Raw genomic sequence first — 20,867 nt, 5'->3', positions numbered from 1 at the left:
CTGTGAAACTTCACAAGAAGTGCCTGCACAGAGTGTATTTGGCCAATCTAATTTGCAGAAGCAATCATCAAAGCAAGAACACCATTTCAAATGAAGTTCGGTATCTAACCAGCTCATCACCATACTAACACACACTGAAGGCCGGTGGTCATACAAAACGTACTCAATCCATAGGGTCACATAACTCCCCTCTCCATGAAAATTCATGGAAACCAATCACCTTGATTAAACTCTATACTGGACTATATTCACCTTCTCCTACTAAGACGTATTTGTTGTTCCACGCCCAGCATTGCTTCAAACAGCTCAAGCCGATCACGCAACCATCATCAGATCAGCAAAGCAATGGATTAACCATTATGCCAACCCAACTCATTATTCACACTACCATACATCCCATCCAAGACTGAGCCAACAGATAGATAAACAAAACATGAGCACTTGACAAACACACACAACAAACCCAGCAGAACCAGCCAACCAACCAACCAAACAACCAACCAACCAACCAACCAACCAACCATCCCAGCAACCAACTGCACTCACATTTCCGTGACGTTTTCGCTCTCCTGTAGTGCCAACGCGGGTATAGTGGCAATGCCATTGGGCTCCAGGCACTGCAGCATGGCGAAGGAGCACCGGCAGGCGGATGGGCACCCTCCCAGGGCTGGCACTGCCAGGGTGATTGCCAGTAGTACAAGGGCCAGTGGGGCTGCCCATGGAGCGGAACCCACAACCACAGCCATGATGATGGAGATGGTGGAAGGGCAGCTCAGAGAGCTGTCAGTGCAGACTGAGACAGAGTAGGACTAAACAGGAGAATAAACTGGGAGGTTCCACACACAGCAGATCTTCTCTGGGCTGACTCACAGGGTTGTGATCCCAGCCAGGAGACTCTGGTACTGAGCCACAGGAGCAGCGAGCAGCAGGAGCAAGGCAGGCAAGGGGCCCTGGGGATGCTGGTAGGCTACAGCCTCCCCACCCTCACTCCCTTCTCCCTCTCTCTCTCTGTCTCTCTCCCTCTCTCTCTCACTCACTCTCTCTCGGAGGGAGGGGCAAGGCAGGCCATTAGTTGACTGTGTGGGAGAGCCACTGTCACCAGACACCTCGGAGAGAGAGAGGGAATTGGGGGGAGAAAGAGATGAGATGGGATGATGGAGATATGATCTTCTGCCTCTGAGTGAGATGTCTCCTTTCCCACCAGTGGTTCCAGGTGTGAGACGACTAAGAAGTCAGGACTCTTGGGTACCAACCAGTCTCATGCAGTGAAGATGGTTGCAAATGGTGAATCCATCTATCTGCATGGGTTTATGAATGAGGTGACTTCCCTTGTAGGTTTGTGAGATCAGAGCTAATAAGGGATTTGGTGGTGGTTGTGGACAAATCGGGGGAAGATACAATACTAGGAAACCCTAGTCAACACAACAGGCTATGAGACGAACAATCACTTTTTGACAGGGTTATTATTATGCATGTAATTATTTAATTTATTTACAAAGGGGTAATTGTTACATTATTATGTGTAACAATGTGTAACAATCAAGCATTCCTATTGGACAATTAATGTATAATGTGATTTTGAATTGTGTATTAAAACCCTCTTGTTTTTGTGTTCCAGGCGGACTCCCACAGAAAGGGATGCAGTCCAGAGGCATGGGGGATCCATGTTGCAACAGAGCTTTAAGGCTGAAATGTTTCATTAGAGCACATGGCAAATGGATGTTGTGCTGTATGAATAAGTGATAATGGACTCCTGCCTGCTGGCTTGTGTTGCTACTTGTGTCCATTTTTGTTTGGTTTGATAGTTGTATGATGGTTTTAACTAACATGGATTTTAAGCTAAATGTAAGAGAAAATGATGTTTATGTAAATGAGATATGGAGATGATGAAATCGAATTGAATTGAAAAACTGTGTGCTGAAACCTTGGCAAACACCAATCCTTAAACTAAATGTGTTTAACTGTCCTTTTGTTGTTTGCCTCTGCTTTAACACTGCCTGCTCAACCCAGACCCAGAACCTGTCACTTTTCTACCTTGTGACATAGTCATAAGACAGGGTTAGCATGATTAGCTGTAAACCTCATGTCGGAATATCATTTATAAAGATGACATCATGGCTCAAATACTTCTCGTCAGAATGTTACTCAAGGAAGGCTTAAATAGCTCACTGCAATAGCGCAGAGACATCATATAGAATTAGCATTACTTGTGGCCCTCCATCTCTTGGCGTCTATGAGATGGAGTCAATTCTTCCCCCAGGGACAAATAGTATGCCCCGCCCCCATCCCTCTTAGTCACCATACACATGAATAAGGTCATAGTGTTCTGACCACAATTACCAGCTATAAGCTGAATTGCCATTTCTGCTGCACTCGTCGGGAGATAGTGATGGCTCAGTACTTCCTCCCTACTCTTCGTACTTCAACTGAGCTCAGCAAGTAGGACGGGAAGGCAATAAGCTTCTTCACAGAAGTGTTCTAGTGGAGTAGATACATGTGTAGAATAGTGTTTGGTGTGTGAAATGTGACATTGAGCATACAGAATGCTTTGTACCAACCATTATTAATGCATTGATTGATACCAAAGTGAAGAAGACTTCAAATTAAATTGAATTAAATGAGTTAATGTTTTTTAACAGTCGTTTGGTTTATTTTCTTTTAAGTGGGCAGTTTGTGTGGCAGTGTACATGTCTGTTTGCATTGAAATGAGGAATGCTTATGCAAAGGAATGCTTACGCATCCTATTCCATATTCTCTGAACATAAGAAAATATAGAGAATGCATATAATTTCTTATTTCTGTTTGAGCTAATGCTCCAAATCTATGATGGAGTTAGGGATAGGAAGTCTCCAATAATCAAGGGCAGTGCAGGGTATACTGAATAAAGCAGCCAATCAGAACAATGGGTAATCAAATTAAGGACAAATAGCCAATATTCACCACCCCGACACCTCATCAAGAACCTCAAAGCATCACAGAGGACGTCCTAAGGATATTAGGTAACATTCCCGTTGGATCCCTTTTAGGTTTCAGTGAGATGTCTAACTGAAGTTCTGAAAACGTTCTAGGAACATTAAAGCTCCAATGCAGCCATTTTAATCTCAATATGAAATCATTTCTGGGTAACAATTAAGTACCTTTTGTGATTGTTCTCAATTAAAATGGTCAAAAAGAAGCAAAAATTGCCTCTTAGCAAATGACAATTTCTCAATCAAGAATTTTGCTAGGACGGTCTGGGAGTGGTCTGAGTGGGAAGGGGGAAACTGAAAACTAGCTGTTATTGGCAGAGAGGTTTGGAACTCTCTTTCTCATTGATATATGAACTAATTTACCACATGGTGATGTCCCCATGGAAAGCCAAAACTCCATCCCACCAAAACAGGCAGAAACGTAAGGGTGGTCTTTTCAAACAGCTCTTACACTTAAAGGGCATTATCATACTTTTCACAATTTCACAGTATTATTCCAACCTCATAGTGTGGAAATATACGCTCAGTGGCCCCGTTTATGAGGTACACCCATCTAGTACTAGGTCAGATCCACCTTGGCCTTCAGAACAGCCTAAAATCTTTGGGGCATGGAAACATTGCTCAATTAAAATCAAGGGACCTAATGTGTGCCAGGAAAACATTCCCCACACCACTACACCACTGCCATCAGCCTGTACCATTGACACCAGGCATGATGGGGCCATGAACATATGCTGCTTACACCAAATCCTGGCTGCCATCAGCATGATGTAACCGGAACCAGGATTTGTCAGACCAGGCAATGTTTTTTCCACTCCTCAATTGTCCAGTGTTGGTGATCACGTGCCCGCTGGAGTCGCTTCTTCTTGTTTTTAGCTGATAGGATTGGGACCCTGTGTGGTCATCTGCTGCAATTGAGTACCACAGTATGAGTCACTATACCCATAAAACCTAGTGGTAAAACCCAGAAATGGTTCCAATCGTTTTTTCACCATGCATTTTTGCGTTGGTGATTTTAGAACTACTTCATATATGGTCTGTGTTTCGTGTAGGCTTACCCTGGCGTGACATTTTGATAACCAAGCAAATCTCCCTTGGTCCAGGTAACTTTTATCAATATATTTGCCTGTAATTACCCCACAAATTGAAATGCTAATTAGCCGCCAATGTGGCTAGCATACAGAACTACACATCTTGACGCAAGCTTTGACATCATCTCTCAAGGCACATTTCTCAATGCAAACTCTTCGACAAGTAGCAAGTATCCTAGCAAGTAGATATTATAGCCTTTTTAGTTGCTTGTGTAAATAATTGATAGTGTTTCTTGTGTGTATTCTTGTTTAGCATTTTCAAATGACCTTTTAATTATTCTCTGGCCTTTGTAGCGAACTAGCTAACCTTAGGTCTCTCTGTCGATCGGAAGCAAGGATAGTTCTGTGCTATGTACCGGATTGTAACCACTACTCCGATAAGCACACGTGCATTTTAGCGTTTTCCATCCTCTGTAAGCGAGAGGTGTCGCTGGAGCCGTGTGATAAGGTAAGCCCTGTTTGTTAGCTGCTAACAATCGATTTTGGTTAGGACAAAGATCTGTAGTTAGCTAGGTTCTTATGAAAATTAGCTAGATACCCACCATCTGTAGTTGTTCAACGCACGTTACCTTCCTTACAAGTAAAAAGAAAATCAGCATAGGCTAGCATAATGACTGTTTAAAAATGCACACAGACCAGCCTTATTTATTAGACTTACGTTAACTACATTACTTTAGTTGGCTGCTTTGAGCAAAACCTGTATGTAATTTCACCTATTCTGGGAGCCTAGTGTGTGTGTGTATGAACTATGTGGAATATTCCCTGAAAACTAGGTACTGACAGGAGGATCATTACGAGTCTGTCAGAGCTCATCACACTCGATGGGGATACTGATGGAGGCTTGGTGGTCCATGCAACGAAGAAGCAGGTGTCCCTTCCAGTGATGTGGAGTTGACCTTGGACCTGGTGCCAGTAAGGATGGTCTTCACGGAGGATGTAAGACCCTCCCTACTTGACTTCACTGCCTCTTCAATGGTAAGGTCACTTGCACCTTGCACCATGCACTTGACCTCCACTACTGCTGTGATGCCCACCAGACCATCCACTGAGGCACCCAGGATCCCAGACACTGTGACATAAAGACCTGACTCCTGCACATCCCTGTAGCCATTTTGAATTCCTTGATGTCCTCCTCTTTGTTATCTGAGCCCCACTTTGCAGACAACACCTCATCTGATGACTGTGAACACCTTGAAATGCATTCGATGTAAGAAATGTGCTATATAAATAAAGTTTGATTTGATTGATGACATTACAGCTGTAGAATATTTAATAAACTGTAATTTTGTGCAGTTTTTCCATAAACGTTTAATTGATAACTTGGGATTTTATCACATGACATATCAATCATATAGTGGGATCCTATAAATCAAGACTGTGTGAATGCATGTACCCCTCAAATTAATACAGTTGAAGTCAGAAGTTTACATACACCTTAGCCAAATACATTTAAACTCAGTTTTTCACAATTCCTGACATTTAATCCTAGTAAAAATGACCTGTCTTAGGTCAGTTAGGATCACTGCTTTATTTAAAGAATGTGAAATGTCAGAATAATAGTAGAGAAAATTATTTATTTCAGCTTTTATTACTTTCATCACATTCCCAGTGGATCAGAAGTTTACATACACTCAATTAGTATTTGGTAGCATTGCCTTTAAATTGTTTAACTTGGGTCAAACGTTTCAGGTAGCCTTCCACAAGCTTCCCACAATACGTTGGGTGAATTTTGGCCCATTCCTCCTGACAGAGCTGGTGTAACTGAGTCAGGTTTGTAGGCCTCCTTGCTCACACACGCTTTTTCAGTTCTGCCCACAGATTTTCTATGGGATTGAGGTCAGGGCTTTCTGATGGCCACTCCAATACCTTGACTTTGTTTTCCTTAAGCCATTTTGCCACAAGTTTGGAAGTATGCTTGGGGTCATTGTCCATTTGGAAGACCCATCTGCGACCAAGCTTTAACTTCCTGACTGATGTCTTGAGATGTTGCTTCAATATATACACATAATTTTCCTCCGTCATGATGCCATCTATTTTGTGAAGTGCACCAGTCCCTCCTGCATCAAAGCACCCCCACAACATGATGCTGCCACCCCCGTGCTTCACGGTTGGGATGGTGTTCTTCGGCTTGCAAGCCTCCCCCTTTTTCCTCCAAACATAATGATGGTCATTATGGCCAAACAGTTCTATTTTTGTTTCATCAGACCAGAGGACATTTCTCCAAAAAGTACGATCTTTGTCCCCATGTGCAGTTGCAAACCGTAGTCTGGCATTTTTATGCCGGTTTTGGAGTAGTGGATTCTTCCTTGCTGAGCTGCCTTTCAGGTTATGTCGATATAGGCCTTTTTTTTTACTGTGGATATAGATACTTTTGTACCTGTTTCCTCCAGCATCTTCACAAGGTCCTTTGCTGTTGTTCTGGGATTGATTTGCACTTTTCGCACCAAAGTACGTTCATCTCAAGGAGACCGAACGCGTCTCCTTCCTGAGCGGTATGACGGCTGCGTGGTCCCATGGTGTTTATACTTGCGTGCTGTTGTTTGTGCAGATGAACGTGGTACCTTCAGGCATTTGGAAATTTCTCCCAAGGATGAACCAGACTTGTGGAGGTCTACAATTTGTTTTCTGAGGTCTTGGCTAATATCTTTAGATTTTCCCATGATGTAAAGCAAAGAGGCACTGAGTTTGAAGGTAGGCCTTGTAATACATCCACAGGTACACCTCCAATTGACTCAAATTATGTCAATTTGCCTGTCAGAAGCTTCTAAAGCCATGACATCGTTTTCTCGAATTGTCCAAGCTGTTTAAAGGCACAGTCAACTTAGTGTATGTAAACTTCTGACCCACTGGAATTGTGATACAGTGAATTATAAGTGAAATAATCTGTCTGTAAACAATTGTTGGAAAATGACTTGTGTCATGCACAAAGTAGATGTCCTAACCGACTTGCCAAAACTATAGTTTGTTAACAAGAAATTTGTGGAGTGGCTGAAAAACGAGTTTTAATGACTCCAACCTGAGTGTATGTAAACTTCAGACTCCAACTGTACATACTGTGCCTTTGACGATTTGTCTCTGGTTATGAAACTACAATACAGACTAGATGTCTAGACAAATTCAATTTTGAATGTCAATAGCTTTTTTTCATCAATGACAACATTCTAGAACTGAGTTACCACTCATCGAAGTCTGGTATCCGGGGTAATCTGCTTAATGATTTTATCACTGATTAGGTGGCTCTTTCCTTGTAGAACGTTGACAGCTGTATAGAACACATTGTATTGCTAAGATGCTCAAACTTAACTTAATAGCTACACTCACCGACACGGGATAAAATTGATCCCTCATGCTGGCCCTGACCAAACCGGTAAGTTGTCTCTCACAATAGCTGCACTTCTCCACATGGCCAGACTTATAGTGGTCTTCCCTCCTTTTAATGCTCTTATGCTCATCCTTGAAAAATGCCCTAAGTTCTGAAATAGACACAGAAGTCGACATACTGTGCAAACAATAATCTAGGCAAAGTAGAATGTATTTGATCTACTGCTCTGCTAACTAGCTAGCTAAAGTGTAGTCAGTGGCTAGCTAACACAGAGAAAAGGGGACTTCAGTTCATGGATTGGGCACATAAGGTCTTTGGGCAAAAAGGTCTCTGATTTCGCTGTTGAACGGTAGCTGACAGTGTCGGCTAGAGATGATGTGCAGGAGCTTCCTTCAGGAATCTGTAGTCTTGCTGAGGTCTTCTCTGTTTCTAATTAGCATTTCGAATTTTTGAGAGTAAATTGAGGGGAATATATTGAGAGAACTCACCTTGTCCAAGAGAGAATTACATGGCTATCAAAATGTCACACCAGGGTAAGCCTACACGAAACACAGACCTTATATGAAGTAGCTCTAAAATTCCAGATGCAAAAATGAATGGCGGAAAAACAATTGGGACCATTATCCGGTTTTACATCTAGGTTTTATGGGTATTATAACGAGTCCACTGTGCTGGACTATAGCCCATCCGTGACAAGGATCGATGAGTTGTGCGTTCCGAGATGCCGTTCTGCACACCACTGCTGTAGTGTGCCGTTATTTGCATGTTTGTGACCCGCCCTTTAGCTTGCAGGATTCTTGCCATTCTCCTTCGATCTCTCATCAACTAGCTGTTTTCGCCCACAGGACTGCCGCTGACTGGATGTGTTTTGTTTGTCGAGCCTGAAAAGCCCAGGAGCCCGGCCGTTTCTGAGATACTAGAACCGGCACGCCTGGCACCGACGATCATACCACACTCAAAGTCTCTTAGGTCACTCGTTTTACCCATTCTAACGTTCAATCGGATAGTAACTGAATGCCTCGATGCCTGTCTGCCTGCTTTATATAGCAACTTTTGTGAACGGGGTGGTGTACCTAATAAACTGGCCACTAAGTGTCTATAAAACATGGTGTTTACCTCAGGACCATAAGGGGACTTTTAATACAGGTCCCGGCTTGGTCGCAACAGAAGGTTGACCTTGTCCCCATTTGGTCACTTCATAATGACATCATCATAACCGTGCTCTCTGATTGGTCCCTTCATACTGTAGTAAATGAAGGAAAGACCTCCAGGCGACCATGACACAAGGTCCTGCGAACATCTAAAAAAAGCATCCCGGGGACGTCCCCGAGACATGCCGGGAATGAGGGAAATACCGTGGTCCATGACACAACATCCTGACGACTTTTGGCGACCATTTCAGAACGTTCTGGGGACGTCATAACAACACATTTTTGTTCCTGGGTTTGTCATTGACCTGTTTGAGTGACCTGTTTAGTTGAACTCGTTTTATTCATCTCAGTAGTGTATATTCATTTCCATTTATAAAAAGCGGAAGAGGTTTCTTCCTCATTTTCTTATCAATTAGAAATAGGTGGTCACTTTTAGGTAAGAAAAGGTTATTAATAACCTACATATTTTTTTTAATAATAACCTACATATTTTTTTATAATGTACTATTAGATTAAATTACTATGTTCATGCATCATGAAGATCGATGGTCAAATATGAATTAATGGCTGCCTTCACTCCCATGAATCCATCTTCCTCCTATCATGTCTAACATAACCACAGTGGTTTGGACATCACTCATTCAAAATGGACTTGGTCACTGTGGTGCATACTGTAGGTTTGGCCCCAGGTCTAGACCAACCATCACCTTGTCCACGAAACCATGTGTAGCTAGACCATCCCTGAACAGCCCCACTCAGTCTCTCTCTCACACACTCTTTCTCCCTGTAGCTTTTTACCATTATTCTACAAATTACTGTTCCATTAGATTAAATTACATTATGAAATGCTTGCTTCTTGAAAGCCTCACAGGCTCACACCTGCTAATTAAGTGCTCTCATGTAAATTAGATTTTTACCAAAGCTTTTGCATATTCTTCGGGAAGCATTAGCTAATTGAGTGGAATGACATGTTCGTTGTCTTGAAACTCAAATGAATAGCCACGATCCAAGACATAACCATAAGCAACAATAATTAAAAGCAATGAAAGGTATGTCAATATACAGTATATTAACTATTAATATGCAGATGTAATCCATTATATCTTGATCGCTCCAGGGTTATTAAAGTAATCCCATACATCCTCTGAAACTTTACCGAAGCACAGATGAATTAACGGCTGTTGAAATGGAGGGCAGAGAGAGATAAAGGGAGAGCGACAGAGAAACAAAGAGAGAGAGAAAGGGAGAAACAGAGAAAGAGAGGGAGAAAGATAGAGAGTAGGCTAAGAGAGGCTATACCTGTCAAACATTAGTCAATCCACTTCATTTTAATGTCCTATAGCCGGAGCGCGTGAGTAAGGGAGCTAGAGTGTGAGGGCAGAGTAAAGAGAGAGTGAGTAAAAGCTATTTTGGACCAGGTACAAGGAAAGGCTTTTACACAGAGAGTGGTTAATGCACACAGTGCCCATGTCCAGCCTGCATTGCTACACTACGGTTGCTGTACATTGACCCACTCACATACAGTCCACCAACAAAATGGCCAATAACAGTGTAACATCGCACAGATGTCAGGCAAAGAAACCTGAGAGGCGTAGCTTAGGAAAAAGCCTTCCAGCCAAGACATTGACAGTAAATTGTCCACACGTTCCCTTTTTCCTCCTCAATTAGGGTTGCAAAGGGAGGGAATGTTACTGGTAACTTTAGAAATATACCAGTGAAGTACAGAATTTTGGGAAACTTTTAAGGATTTTAAGCAACTACATGTAAACAACATGTAAATAACATGTAAAAGATATAAAATAATAAAATAAGATAAATAAATATGCTGTAAAATAGTATCCTAAATCCAACCCATCAACTTAATGAATACCGTTTGTGTTCAATATGAGGATTTCAGCGTGGGATATCCTTTATATTTTAACACACTTTGATTTATTTATGTCTATATGTCTTCGTTGTAAATCTTTTGGGGCCAAACTGTTGTCATTGTTGATTAGATGCTTTTTTCATTAATTACGCTATTTTCTCTTGAACCATATAGACTAGAAACTCATGGACAATATGGACACAAGATTTAGACATTTTAAATTTTTATGATTTTTTAAAAAGTTATTAAAGTTTAAATTACCAACATTTCCATAGATTGCCAAAAGTATGTTCATTAACAGATTTACAGACAATTCTGGTAACTTTGGTAAATTACTGGTCGTTTTCCAACCCTATCCTTGATACGTGGAGCTTGAAATGCAGGATTCTGAAAAGGAAAATGGAGCATATGGATTTTTGATTGGCACTAATGAGTAATTACACTGAAGCAGCATATAGGGTAGGATTTTAAATTGCTTAATGCTACAGGTTGAGTGGAACAGAGAAAACCCAGAGAAAGGCAGTATAACTGCACTCAGGTGGTCGTGAAAGTGCCCTAGACAGTACTTCATTACCTTCAGTACTAGACCACCCACTCTCAATTCCACTTGTATTCTCCTCTCTCCTCCTCTGACTAGGTTTTATAGAATGCCCACAATCTGTCTCCCCTGTGAAGCTTGAGAAATGCGTCCTTGGTTTGATCAACAGGGGGAGGGATTGTTCTATTCTAAAACTTCCTTCAGGGACATCCTACCCAGATACTGTATGTCCTGTCCTTGCTCCTCCAAGAATCCAATTTCAATTTTCATTTCATTCCTCTTAAGAAATTATTGTTATTGATTGTTTTTCCCAGCTCAACCGGTTGTTATGTGAAGCCTCATTGCCAGTATCTTACTGTTAGATCAGAATGCACGGCCTGAGACATGGACTCGGAAAACATGGTTATATCTTTATCTCCAGATCTGAGGGTAGCGGGAACAACACCATCGACATCACTGCTCTGGTTGGACAAAGTCTCTCCTCCGATCGATGGGTGTAGCCGTCTCAAATTCTAGCCGTATTATCTTATTTTCTATTTGCATCTCTCCATGGTAGCGGCCCAGCATCAACACCCACCCAGCCAGACAGTAGTGCCCTGCCCTCGCCAGTGTGTGTATGAGTGAAACTCACATGGGTAAACCCAGGATCGATACCCAGGCTGGAGCAGGGCAGGGTAAGGGGGAGTGTAACCAAAATCCCCCTCTCCCTCTCATTAGGACCAGGGCTCTGGCCGACCAGGGACAGCAGAGGCCCTGGCTGTCTCATGCAGATGAGCTGAAACTCAAGGAGCTATATGAGAGAGCAGCAGTTAGCTCCAGGACTAATGAACACACGTCTTGCTATTCTCTTTTTCTTCCCTCTATTTGTCGCTCGTTCTAGTTTTCTCTCTCATTCCATTTTCTCTCTCTCTCTGCTTCACACATTTGTTCCTCTGTATCATTCAGTCTTTGTCTCTGGCACCTCTTGGACATACAGCACAGACCCAGGTTTAATGTTTGGACTAAGGTACAATAGATGGAATATACAATTTATCAAAACTTTGAAAAAAAATCCCTTAATGTTTTCTTTCTCACTTTCACTCTCTCCAGCCCCCTCTCCACCTCCTCTTTCTCTATCTCTTACCTATGATGTTATTCACAGCTAATTTTCAAATGTTTACAGGGATAAATAAAAAGTTATAACTCCATTAGCAGATTGAAAAATTAGAATAAACGGCCATTGTCTGTACAAGTTGTTGCTTTGACCCCTCTTATTCATTTCATATACATCAGTACAAGGACCAAGCGAGATTTATTTATTTTAATTTTTTATTTCACCTTTATTTAACCAGGTAGGCTAGTTGAGAACAAGTTCTCATTTGCAACTGCGACCTTGCCAAAATAAAGCAAAGCAGTTCGACACATACAACAACACAGAGTAACACATGGAATAAACAAACAAACATACAATCAATAATACAGTAGAAAAATCTATATACAGCATGTGCAAATGAGGTAGGATAAGAGAGGTAAGATAAGATAAGGGATAAGGGATCTGAGAATGCTATTCATTGACTACACCTCAGAGTTCAACACCATAGTACCCTCAAAGCTCATCACTATGCTAAGGATCCTGGGACTAAACACCTCCCTCTGCAACTGGATCCTGGACTTCCTGACGGGCCGCCCCCAGGTGGTGAGGATAGGTAGCAACACATCTGCCATGCTGATCCTCAACACTGGTGCCCCCCAGGGGTGCGTGCTCAGTCCCCTCCTGTACTCCCTGTTCACCCATGACTGCATGGCCAGGCACAACTCCAACAACATCATTAAGTTTGCAGATGACACAACAGTGTTAGGCCTGATCACCGACAATGATGAGACAGCCTATAGGGAGGAGGTCAGAGAGCTGGTCGGGTAGTGCCAGAATAACAACCTATCCCTCAACGTAACCAAGACTAAGGAGATGATTGTGGACTACAGGAAAAGGAGGACCGAGCACGCCCCCATTCTCATCGACAGGGCTGCAGTGGAGCAGGTTGAGAGCTTCAAGTTCCTTGGTGTCCACATCACCAACAAACTAACATGGTCCAAACACACCAAGACAGTCGTGAAAAGGGCACAACAAAGCCTATTCCCCCTCAGGAAACAAAAAATAATGGGTCCTAAGATCCTGAAAAGGTTCTACAGCTGCAACATCGAGCGCATCCTGACTGGTTGCATCACCGCCTGATACGGCAATTGCTCGGCCTCCGACTGCAAGGCACTACAGAGGTTAGTGCGTACGGCCTAGTACATCACTGGGGCCAAGCTGCCTGCCATCCAGGACCTCTACACCAGGCGATGTCAGAGGAAGGCCCTAAAAATTGTCAAAGACCCCAGCCACCCCAGTCATAGACTGTTCTCTGTGCTACCACATGGCAAGCGGTACCGGAGTGCCAAGTCTAGGACAAAAAGGCTTCTCAACAGTTTTTACCCCCAAGCCATAAGACTCCTGAACAGGTAATCAAATGGCTGCCCGGACTATTTGCATTGTGTGTGTGTCCCCCCCACCCAACCCCTCTTTTACGCTGCTGCTACTCTCTGTTTATAATATATGCATAGTCACTTTAACTATACATTCATGTACATATGTACATACTATCTCAATTGGCCCGACCAACCAGTGCTCCCGCACATTGGCTAACCGGGCTATCTGCATTGTGTCCCGCCAGCCACCACACGCCAACCCCTCTTTACGCTACTGCTACTCTCTGTTCATCATATATGCATAGTCACTTTAACCATATCTACATATACATACTACCTCAATTAGCCTGACTAACCGGTGTCTGTATGTAGCCTTACTACTTTTATAGCCTCGCTACTGTATATAGCCTCGCTACTGTTTTCACTGTCTTTTTACTGTTGTTTTTATTTCTTTACTTACCTATTGCTCACCTAATACCTTTTTTTGCACTATTTGTTAGAGCCTGTAAGTAAGCATTTCACTGTAAGGTCTACACCTGTTGTATTCGGCGCACGTGACAAATAACATTTGATTTGATTTGATTTGAATCATATGAGGAAACACTATTCAGTTATAGTTGAATAGGCAATAGCAACCAATGTGAATAGAAAATAACCTCAACCAATAGTAAAGTGAATTTGCAGTGAAAAAATGTATTGTTTATTGACACAAAAGCTGACACCAAATTAAATAAATGGCAGATAACAGATTTGGATGGGCTTTGAGTGTAGGTAGATGATTAGGTAATAATCCTAGTTATATGTACATATCTACCTCAGTTACCTCGTACCCCTACATATCGACTCGGTACTGGTACCCCGTGTATATAGCTAAGTTGTCATTACTCATTGTGTATTTATTATAACATTTATTATTACATGTTTTACTTTTCAATTATTTCTCTGTTTTCAGTCTCTGTGGATTGTTGGTAAAGGACCTGTAAGTAAGCATTTCATTGTTAGTCTACACCTGTTGTTTACGAAGCATGTGACAAATACCATTTTATTTTATTTGATGTAAACTCACATTTTTAGGTCCAAGGCCAATTGCCTCCCATCGACAGACAATATGTTCTCTCACTGATGAACCTCGGTGCTGCTTTTAAATCAACAGAGATGTTTTCAACCCATTCTAATCTATTCTGAAAATACATTTTGCTAAGAACCAAATCATTTATCATTTATTCATACAGATGTTCCGTTTCACATTGAAAATCTATTTTACAAGACAGACCTGTTACGTCCCAAGAACGAAGTAATCAAACACTTCTAATCTTACCATCTAAAGTATTTCCATCTCAATCCAATATTGTGTTTTTGTCCTGCTATATATACTTTTAACCTATTCCCTAATATTTTTTTACCTAGAAAAATCCCAACCCACTGGACCCCTCTGATAGTTACTGTATATGTTCAATAAGATATAAGTGCTCTCCTTACAGTTTGTTATACATTTTCCCCTCATTCTATTGATTCCTTGGCCCAGATCTCCAGATCTATCTTTGGGAGCATCATTACTAATGTATTTTAGCTGGAGAGTCGTGCCCTGGGGTGAGCAGCAGCACACTCTATAACTGAATTAGACACAAGGAGAGACCTACAGCACTCATGAATGCACATGCAGCTCATTCCAAGTCACGCACCAAGCATCCTTATGGAACTAGCAGGAACAGACTGGAGTCACCTGGGATGGACGCCCACTGAGGCTTCACATTGCTTTCTCCTGGTCTTGACAAACACACACATCCCATGCACTCGTGTAGTTCCATTAACCCTATCACGATACAATGAGACTTCTGATCAACATAAGAATGGAGAATATTGATGAATCATTCAGCATGATGTATATTGTAAAGCACCTGTTCAAACTCTCTTTTGCATTATCATTGATTCATTATGAATGGTTCTATCTATGGGATCACTCATACAGTCTGATAGTGATGACACTATAATAGAGAAAGAAGCAGACAGCAGATAATCCACAGTAGACAAAATGAGTGGCAGACTGTGAATACTGTAAATTGGCTCTGGCAGTGAGGCGTTGAATAGAGTGCCAAACCCTGGGGCTCAATGCCTCAATCACATGTCAAATGTGTTTCATTGTTAGAGTCCCACTTTCCCACAGGCCCCAGCCTATAAAGCTGCCAATTGGCCTGGATGGATGGGCTGGGTCCATATGGGTGTGAGGGTTGGCCTACCGGAAGCCTGACAGTAATTACCGTTGATTGATGCTCTGATGCAGGAGCTAAGTCAACTCCAAACATCAGATGGAGATCTGCCACAGTGAAAAACAAAGACAATCATAGAAAAAAAGCGATACAGAAAAAAGGCACCTGGACTCGGTAATGAGAACAGCGAGTGTATGACTGTTGAGTGTGCTACCAACTGATCCTGAGACAGGAGATGTCAGAGATAAAGGCCCAAAACCAAACCAATCTCCAGCCCCATACCCTTAGGGCCCCATGTTGATTCCCTGTCATGGATCTGACAGGAGGGAATTATCAAGGGTCTGGGATAGAGGCTAGGGTGTGGTTTGGAATTGGGCCAAAAAAGGGAAGCGCTACCCGTCATCTATGAGTACTTAGGACACTGCTACTGTGTAAAGCTGAGGACTGACTGCTCCACATAAATGAAATCAAATAAAGTTGTATTTTTCCCAATTTCTTATAAAATGTGAAGTATTATCACACAGTTTTGATGTTTTCTCAAAGCTCTTCAGTTTGTAGGTTGATGTAAAAGAAAATTATATCTCACCATCTGCTGAAGAAATAATGAAGAAGCATATTGAATGAACATTGACATGACCCTTCCCTATTGTGTGTTTGTTGTTCTGCCATGGTTATTAACCTCTCCTAGGATCTGTCCAAACAGTGGTCGCGACCCATGTGACCCCCTTGGCCTGTGTGGGTCAGAACTAGAAAAGCTCTATCCCGTCATGCAGACAGATCGATAGAGGCTGAGCCCAGCATTGATCAGGGACAGAGATAGTATCATCACTCATCAATGATCAGCTTCAACCTTTATGTTGAGATAAGGGATAAGATGACAAGAGGATAGTGTATGATGAGGGACAGAGCACAACCCCGACCCCTTCTTTCTACATGCATGTGTACTACACAATACTACATGTCTTATAGTTGTCTTTGGTCCAATGTGTTATTCTCAGGCATGTAAGCAACTGTGTAAGAGTGGAGAGTTCAAAGAGAGAGTGAAGAAGAGGAGGAGAATAAGATAGTAGAAGGGGCATGGGCAGGGGGTGGGGTGAAGATTAATACAAAAAAGAACTGAATAGAAACAAAAAAGAAAAGGGACAAAAGAGGAGAGCGAGGGAAATAGAAAGTGAGAAAGCAAGAGACAGAGGGTAGAGTGAGAGAAAGACGAGAGAAAAGGAGAGAGTGAGAGATGATTTGTGGGCCTCTCTAGTGTGCTAGCGTTACAGGAATGGCCCTCCTGGGCAGCATGAAAAGGCTCTTGACTGTTAGTAGTGGTAACACGAGCCTCCAGCTCCTTGCCCTGATAGATGTATTTACTTTTCAGCGCCTGGGCCCAACTCTGAAACAAAAAAAGAAGCTGGGAGGGCATCAATATTTGTAGTAGTGATTATGATCATTTTTTTTAAACCCACCCCTACTCTTTGTTTGTGATGGCTTAATGCTCTTCTTGGCTTTAGGATACCGTTTTATTTCACAGTGTGTATTGTTGCACTGATCAGTCATTGGCTGTCCTCAGAGGCCTGAGCAAAGTAATGTAGGCCTACTTCTATTTGTCAATGTCGTCAGATTAGATACAATATCTGGACATCTAAAAATGTGCTACCGATTATTTCCTGCTGTCTCCTTGTATTTGTCTCCAGCAAGTGGCACAGCGGTCTAAGACACTGCATCTCAGTGCTAGAGGCATCACTACATACCCTGGTTTGATTCCAGGCTGTATCACAACTGCCCGTGATTGGGAGTACCATAGGGCGGCGCAGAATTGGCCCGGAGTAGGCCGTCATTGTAAATAGGAATTTGTTCTTAACTGACTTGCCTAGTTAAATAAAGAAAAACTATTTTGGGGAGATGTTTTTCTGTCCACAGACTGTCTGCACATTGAATTATTTGTGCATATTTTCTATGATGTTATAAAGTACACTCTTACATTGTCTGAGGATGGTCATGTTTATTCAACTGTCCTATCAGTACTATAGAATCAGTCCTACTCCTTTCAACTGTTACAATGGTCATTTTTGCCATCCTCACTTCTCAGGCTGATCTACTCAGATGGCTGTTTTTAACAACCTAAGTAAGGGAACATGCTACAGAAAAAAAGGTTATATCTTGAACCTTAAAGGGTTCTTCGGCTGTCCCCACAGGAGAACCCAATGAAGAACCCTTTTTGGTTCCAGGTAGAACCATTTTGGTTCTACATGGAACCCAAAAGAGTTCTACCTGGAACCGGAAAGGGTTTTACTTGGAACCAAAATGGGTTCTCCTTTGGGGACAGCCGAAGAACCCTTTTGTAATCCTTTTTTCTAAGAGTGTACTACTCTGTTTCAACTAGAGAACAAGGATGGAAGAGAGAGCGCCACGAGGAGCAGCAAAGCAGACAGCTATCAGTCCTAAGTGGAGGGGAGTGGCAGAGCAGCTCCCATTTAGGATAGTGGGCCAGCTATTTAGCTTGACAGCCATTAAATATGAATTAAAAACCACACAGGCCTCTTTGCCTCCGAAATGTCATTACATATATTTATGGTTTGCGATTTTTGAATAAGCAGTTTGCAGGGCTTCCCAGGGGTGGGATGGAGGGATGGGAGGGGGGGGGGGGGGGGGTATGGGGCAGAATGTATATCCAATAGACAGGTCTGGTAGATAGGGAGGATGCCTAATAGCTACTGAAATGGAATCTGCATTAGGAGCTCTAACTGAGTAGAACACTTCAGGGGTCGGCCCCAGGAGGAGAAAATAATAGTGTTGTTTTGGAGTGGGTGCTTCAGTTTCTCCACAACAGACTGCACAGAGACGGGAGAGAGATGACATTTCATTTGAGAGGAGGAGGAGCATTTTCAGAAAAATAGGACATCATGGCTCTTAGAATCTTTGAGTTGAGTTTATGGTTTGGTCTTAGAAGGTCAGTGTGTTCCATCATTTTAGTGTGTTTAACCCTTGTTAATGCCTACAGACGTCTACAATTTATCATGTTAGGTGTCAGATGTCAAATGTGCAGTGCATATAATGCAGTCTGGTTGTGGACTGAAAAACAATTTAGTCATCGGGACTTGAAATCTAATTTTAATTGTTTTACTTTTTTCACACTGGACAGGGATTTTTCTGCATAGAAAATGATTGGGCGAGCCACCTAAGTGTTTTTTTCGAGCCGTCTGTCACGATCGTCATAATAACTGGACCAAGGCACAGCGTACGTAGAGTTCCACATGTTTATTCAATGAAACTCACACCAAAAAACAATAAAGAATGAACGAAACGTGACGTCTGAAGTGCTCACAGGCAACTACACAAAAACAAGATCCCACAAAACACAGTGGGGAAATGGCTGCCTAAATATGATCCCCAATCAGAGACAATGATAAACAGCTGCCTCTGATTGCGAACCATACCAGGCCAACATAGAAATAAATAACCTAGACTAGAACACCCCCCTAGTCACACCCCGACCTAACCAAAATAGAGAATAAAAAGGCTCTCTATGGTCAGGGCGTGACAGTACCCCCCCCCCCCCCCCAAAGGTGAGGACTCCGGCCAGAAAACCTGAAACCAACTGGGGAGGGTAGGGGGGATGACTAGTGTCAGTGGCGGCTCCGGTGCAGGTCTTAGCCCCCGCCCAGACCACGGGTCCGGCCATGGAGCCGGGTAGAACGCCGTACCCGGACTGGGCACCGACGCCGAGGAAGGCTCCGGCCATGGAGCTGAGTTGGCCGCCGTGCCTGGACTGGGCACCGGCGCAGAGGAAGGCTCCGGCCATGGAGCTGAGTTGGCCGCCGTGCCTGGACTGGGCACCGGCGCAGAGGAAGGCTCCGGCCTTGGAGCTGGACTAGCCGCCGTGCCTGGCGCGTCTGCTGCCAAGGAAGGCGATCCTGTCCTGCTAGGATTTCCTCCCAAGTCCATGATCCCTTCCCCTCCAAGATCTCCTCCCAAGTCCAGGATACCTTCTCCTCCTGGACATGCTGCTTGGTCCTGTTGTGGTGGGATCTTCTGTCACGATCGTCGTAATAACTGGACCAAGGCGCAGTGTATGTAGAGTTCCACATGTTTAATCAATGAAACTCACACAAAAAAATATAAATATAAATAAAAAACCTAGACTAGAACACCACCCCTAGTCACACCCCGACCTAACCAAAATAGAGAATGAAAAGGCTCTCTATGGTCAGGGTGTGACACCATCTAAGTCCAAACACTGCTTTTAGAAGAAAAACATCTAGATGGAAAAACGCTTTCAGTCTAAACTTAAGCGACTAAAACCAGATATAAAGTATATAGAAAAGATAATGGACCTATATATATTTGCATAATATAGTCTTTGAGAGCTAACTCATCGAAATGAAAGCTAGACAGTCAGGGAGAATCGAAAATTACCAAAACTATGAATTCAGGAGTATAGATTTTGTTATTATGTTTGAGCATAAGAACACAGCATTAACCATGGCAAAATGCATAGAAATGCAGGAAATTTGATTTAAAACAGAAAAATACTTTAAGCACCAAGGCAGGATATCTTAAATCACAGGAAATTAGCTTTAAAACTGCGACCACACCCATTGCCACGCCTCCTGCCTAGCTCACCACCTAAGCTCCTTTTTGATCAAAGAAAAACCCTGTCGGCTTTGTTGTGTGATAATAATTGATGTTTGATTGCAATTGAGGCAATTCGATATATTCATGACAATGGACATATAATGCGGTTATACTGCAGTTGCATACACCTTCATTAAACGAGAGAACTCTTCATATTTTCATTAGTCGGACTAGCGCCTAACAAACTAGCTCCTAAAAATACATGCTAGGAATACTCTTTTCCCGCTGTCAACCACTTGCAAAGTGCACCTGTTTCATCTAGCCACACAAAAGAACAATATTGTACAGCAGAAGCACTATTGTCAAGCCCAAGTGGACTGCTGCTGTTTTTAAGACCGCTCTCTAATTTGCTTCCGTTTTGTAGCCAAACCCAACATCCATATGTATAAAGCCTGCTACACTCTAGCCTCAGCCCCTTCGCATGTACACACCGTCAATGCCTGTCTAAAATACACAAGGATCATTAAATGTTTTGTATGTGGATCAATTGGTTCATCCAGTCCTCATCTTACACAGAATGTCCTGATCATGTAAAGGTCTGATGTGATCTGATAGAGGAAGTAACCGATTACACAACAGTGACAACAAACTCCATATTTTGTGTAAACTTACACTGGTAGCCCCTATTTGCACTGTGATTGTTGTTAT

At 42.6% G+C, this 20,867-nt stretch overlaps 1 protein-coding gene across 1 annotated transcript in view; it reads right to left on the bottom strand.

The window, feature by feature from the left end:
• LOC106581868 (high affinity nerve growth factor receptor-like) overlaps positions 1–992 on the bottom strand; it is a 31,256-nt gene extending 30,264 nt beyond the window's left edge. Inside the window, exon 1 of the mRNA XM_014164305.2 lies at positions 547–992. Coding sequence (XP_014019780.1) covers positions 547–746 — 200 coding nt within the window. The 5' untranslated portion in view covers positions 747–992. The remainder of the gene's footprint in view (positions 1–546) is intronic.
• Positions 993–20,867: the final 19,875 nt, after the last annotated feature.

This window comes from Salmo salar, chromosome ssa02 (assembly GCF_905237065.1).
Source record: "Salmo salar chromosome ssa02, Ssal_v3.1, whole genome shotgun sequence".
Taxonomy (NCBI): domain Eukaryota; kingdom Metazoa; phylum Chordata; class Actinopteri; order Salmoniformes; family Salmonidae; genus Salmo; species Salmo salar.
This window is presented reverse-complemented; position numbering and strand designations above follow the sequence as displayed.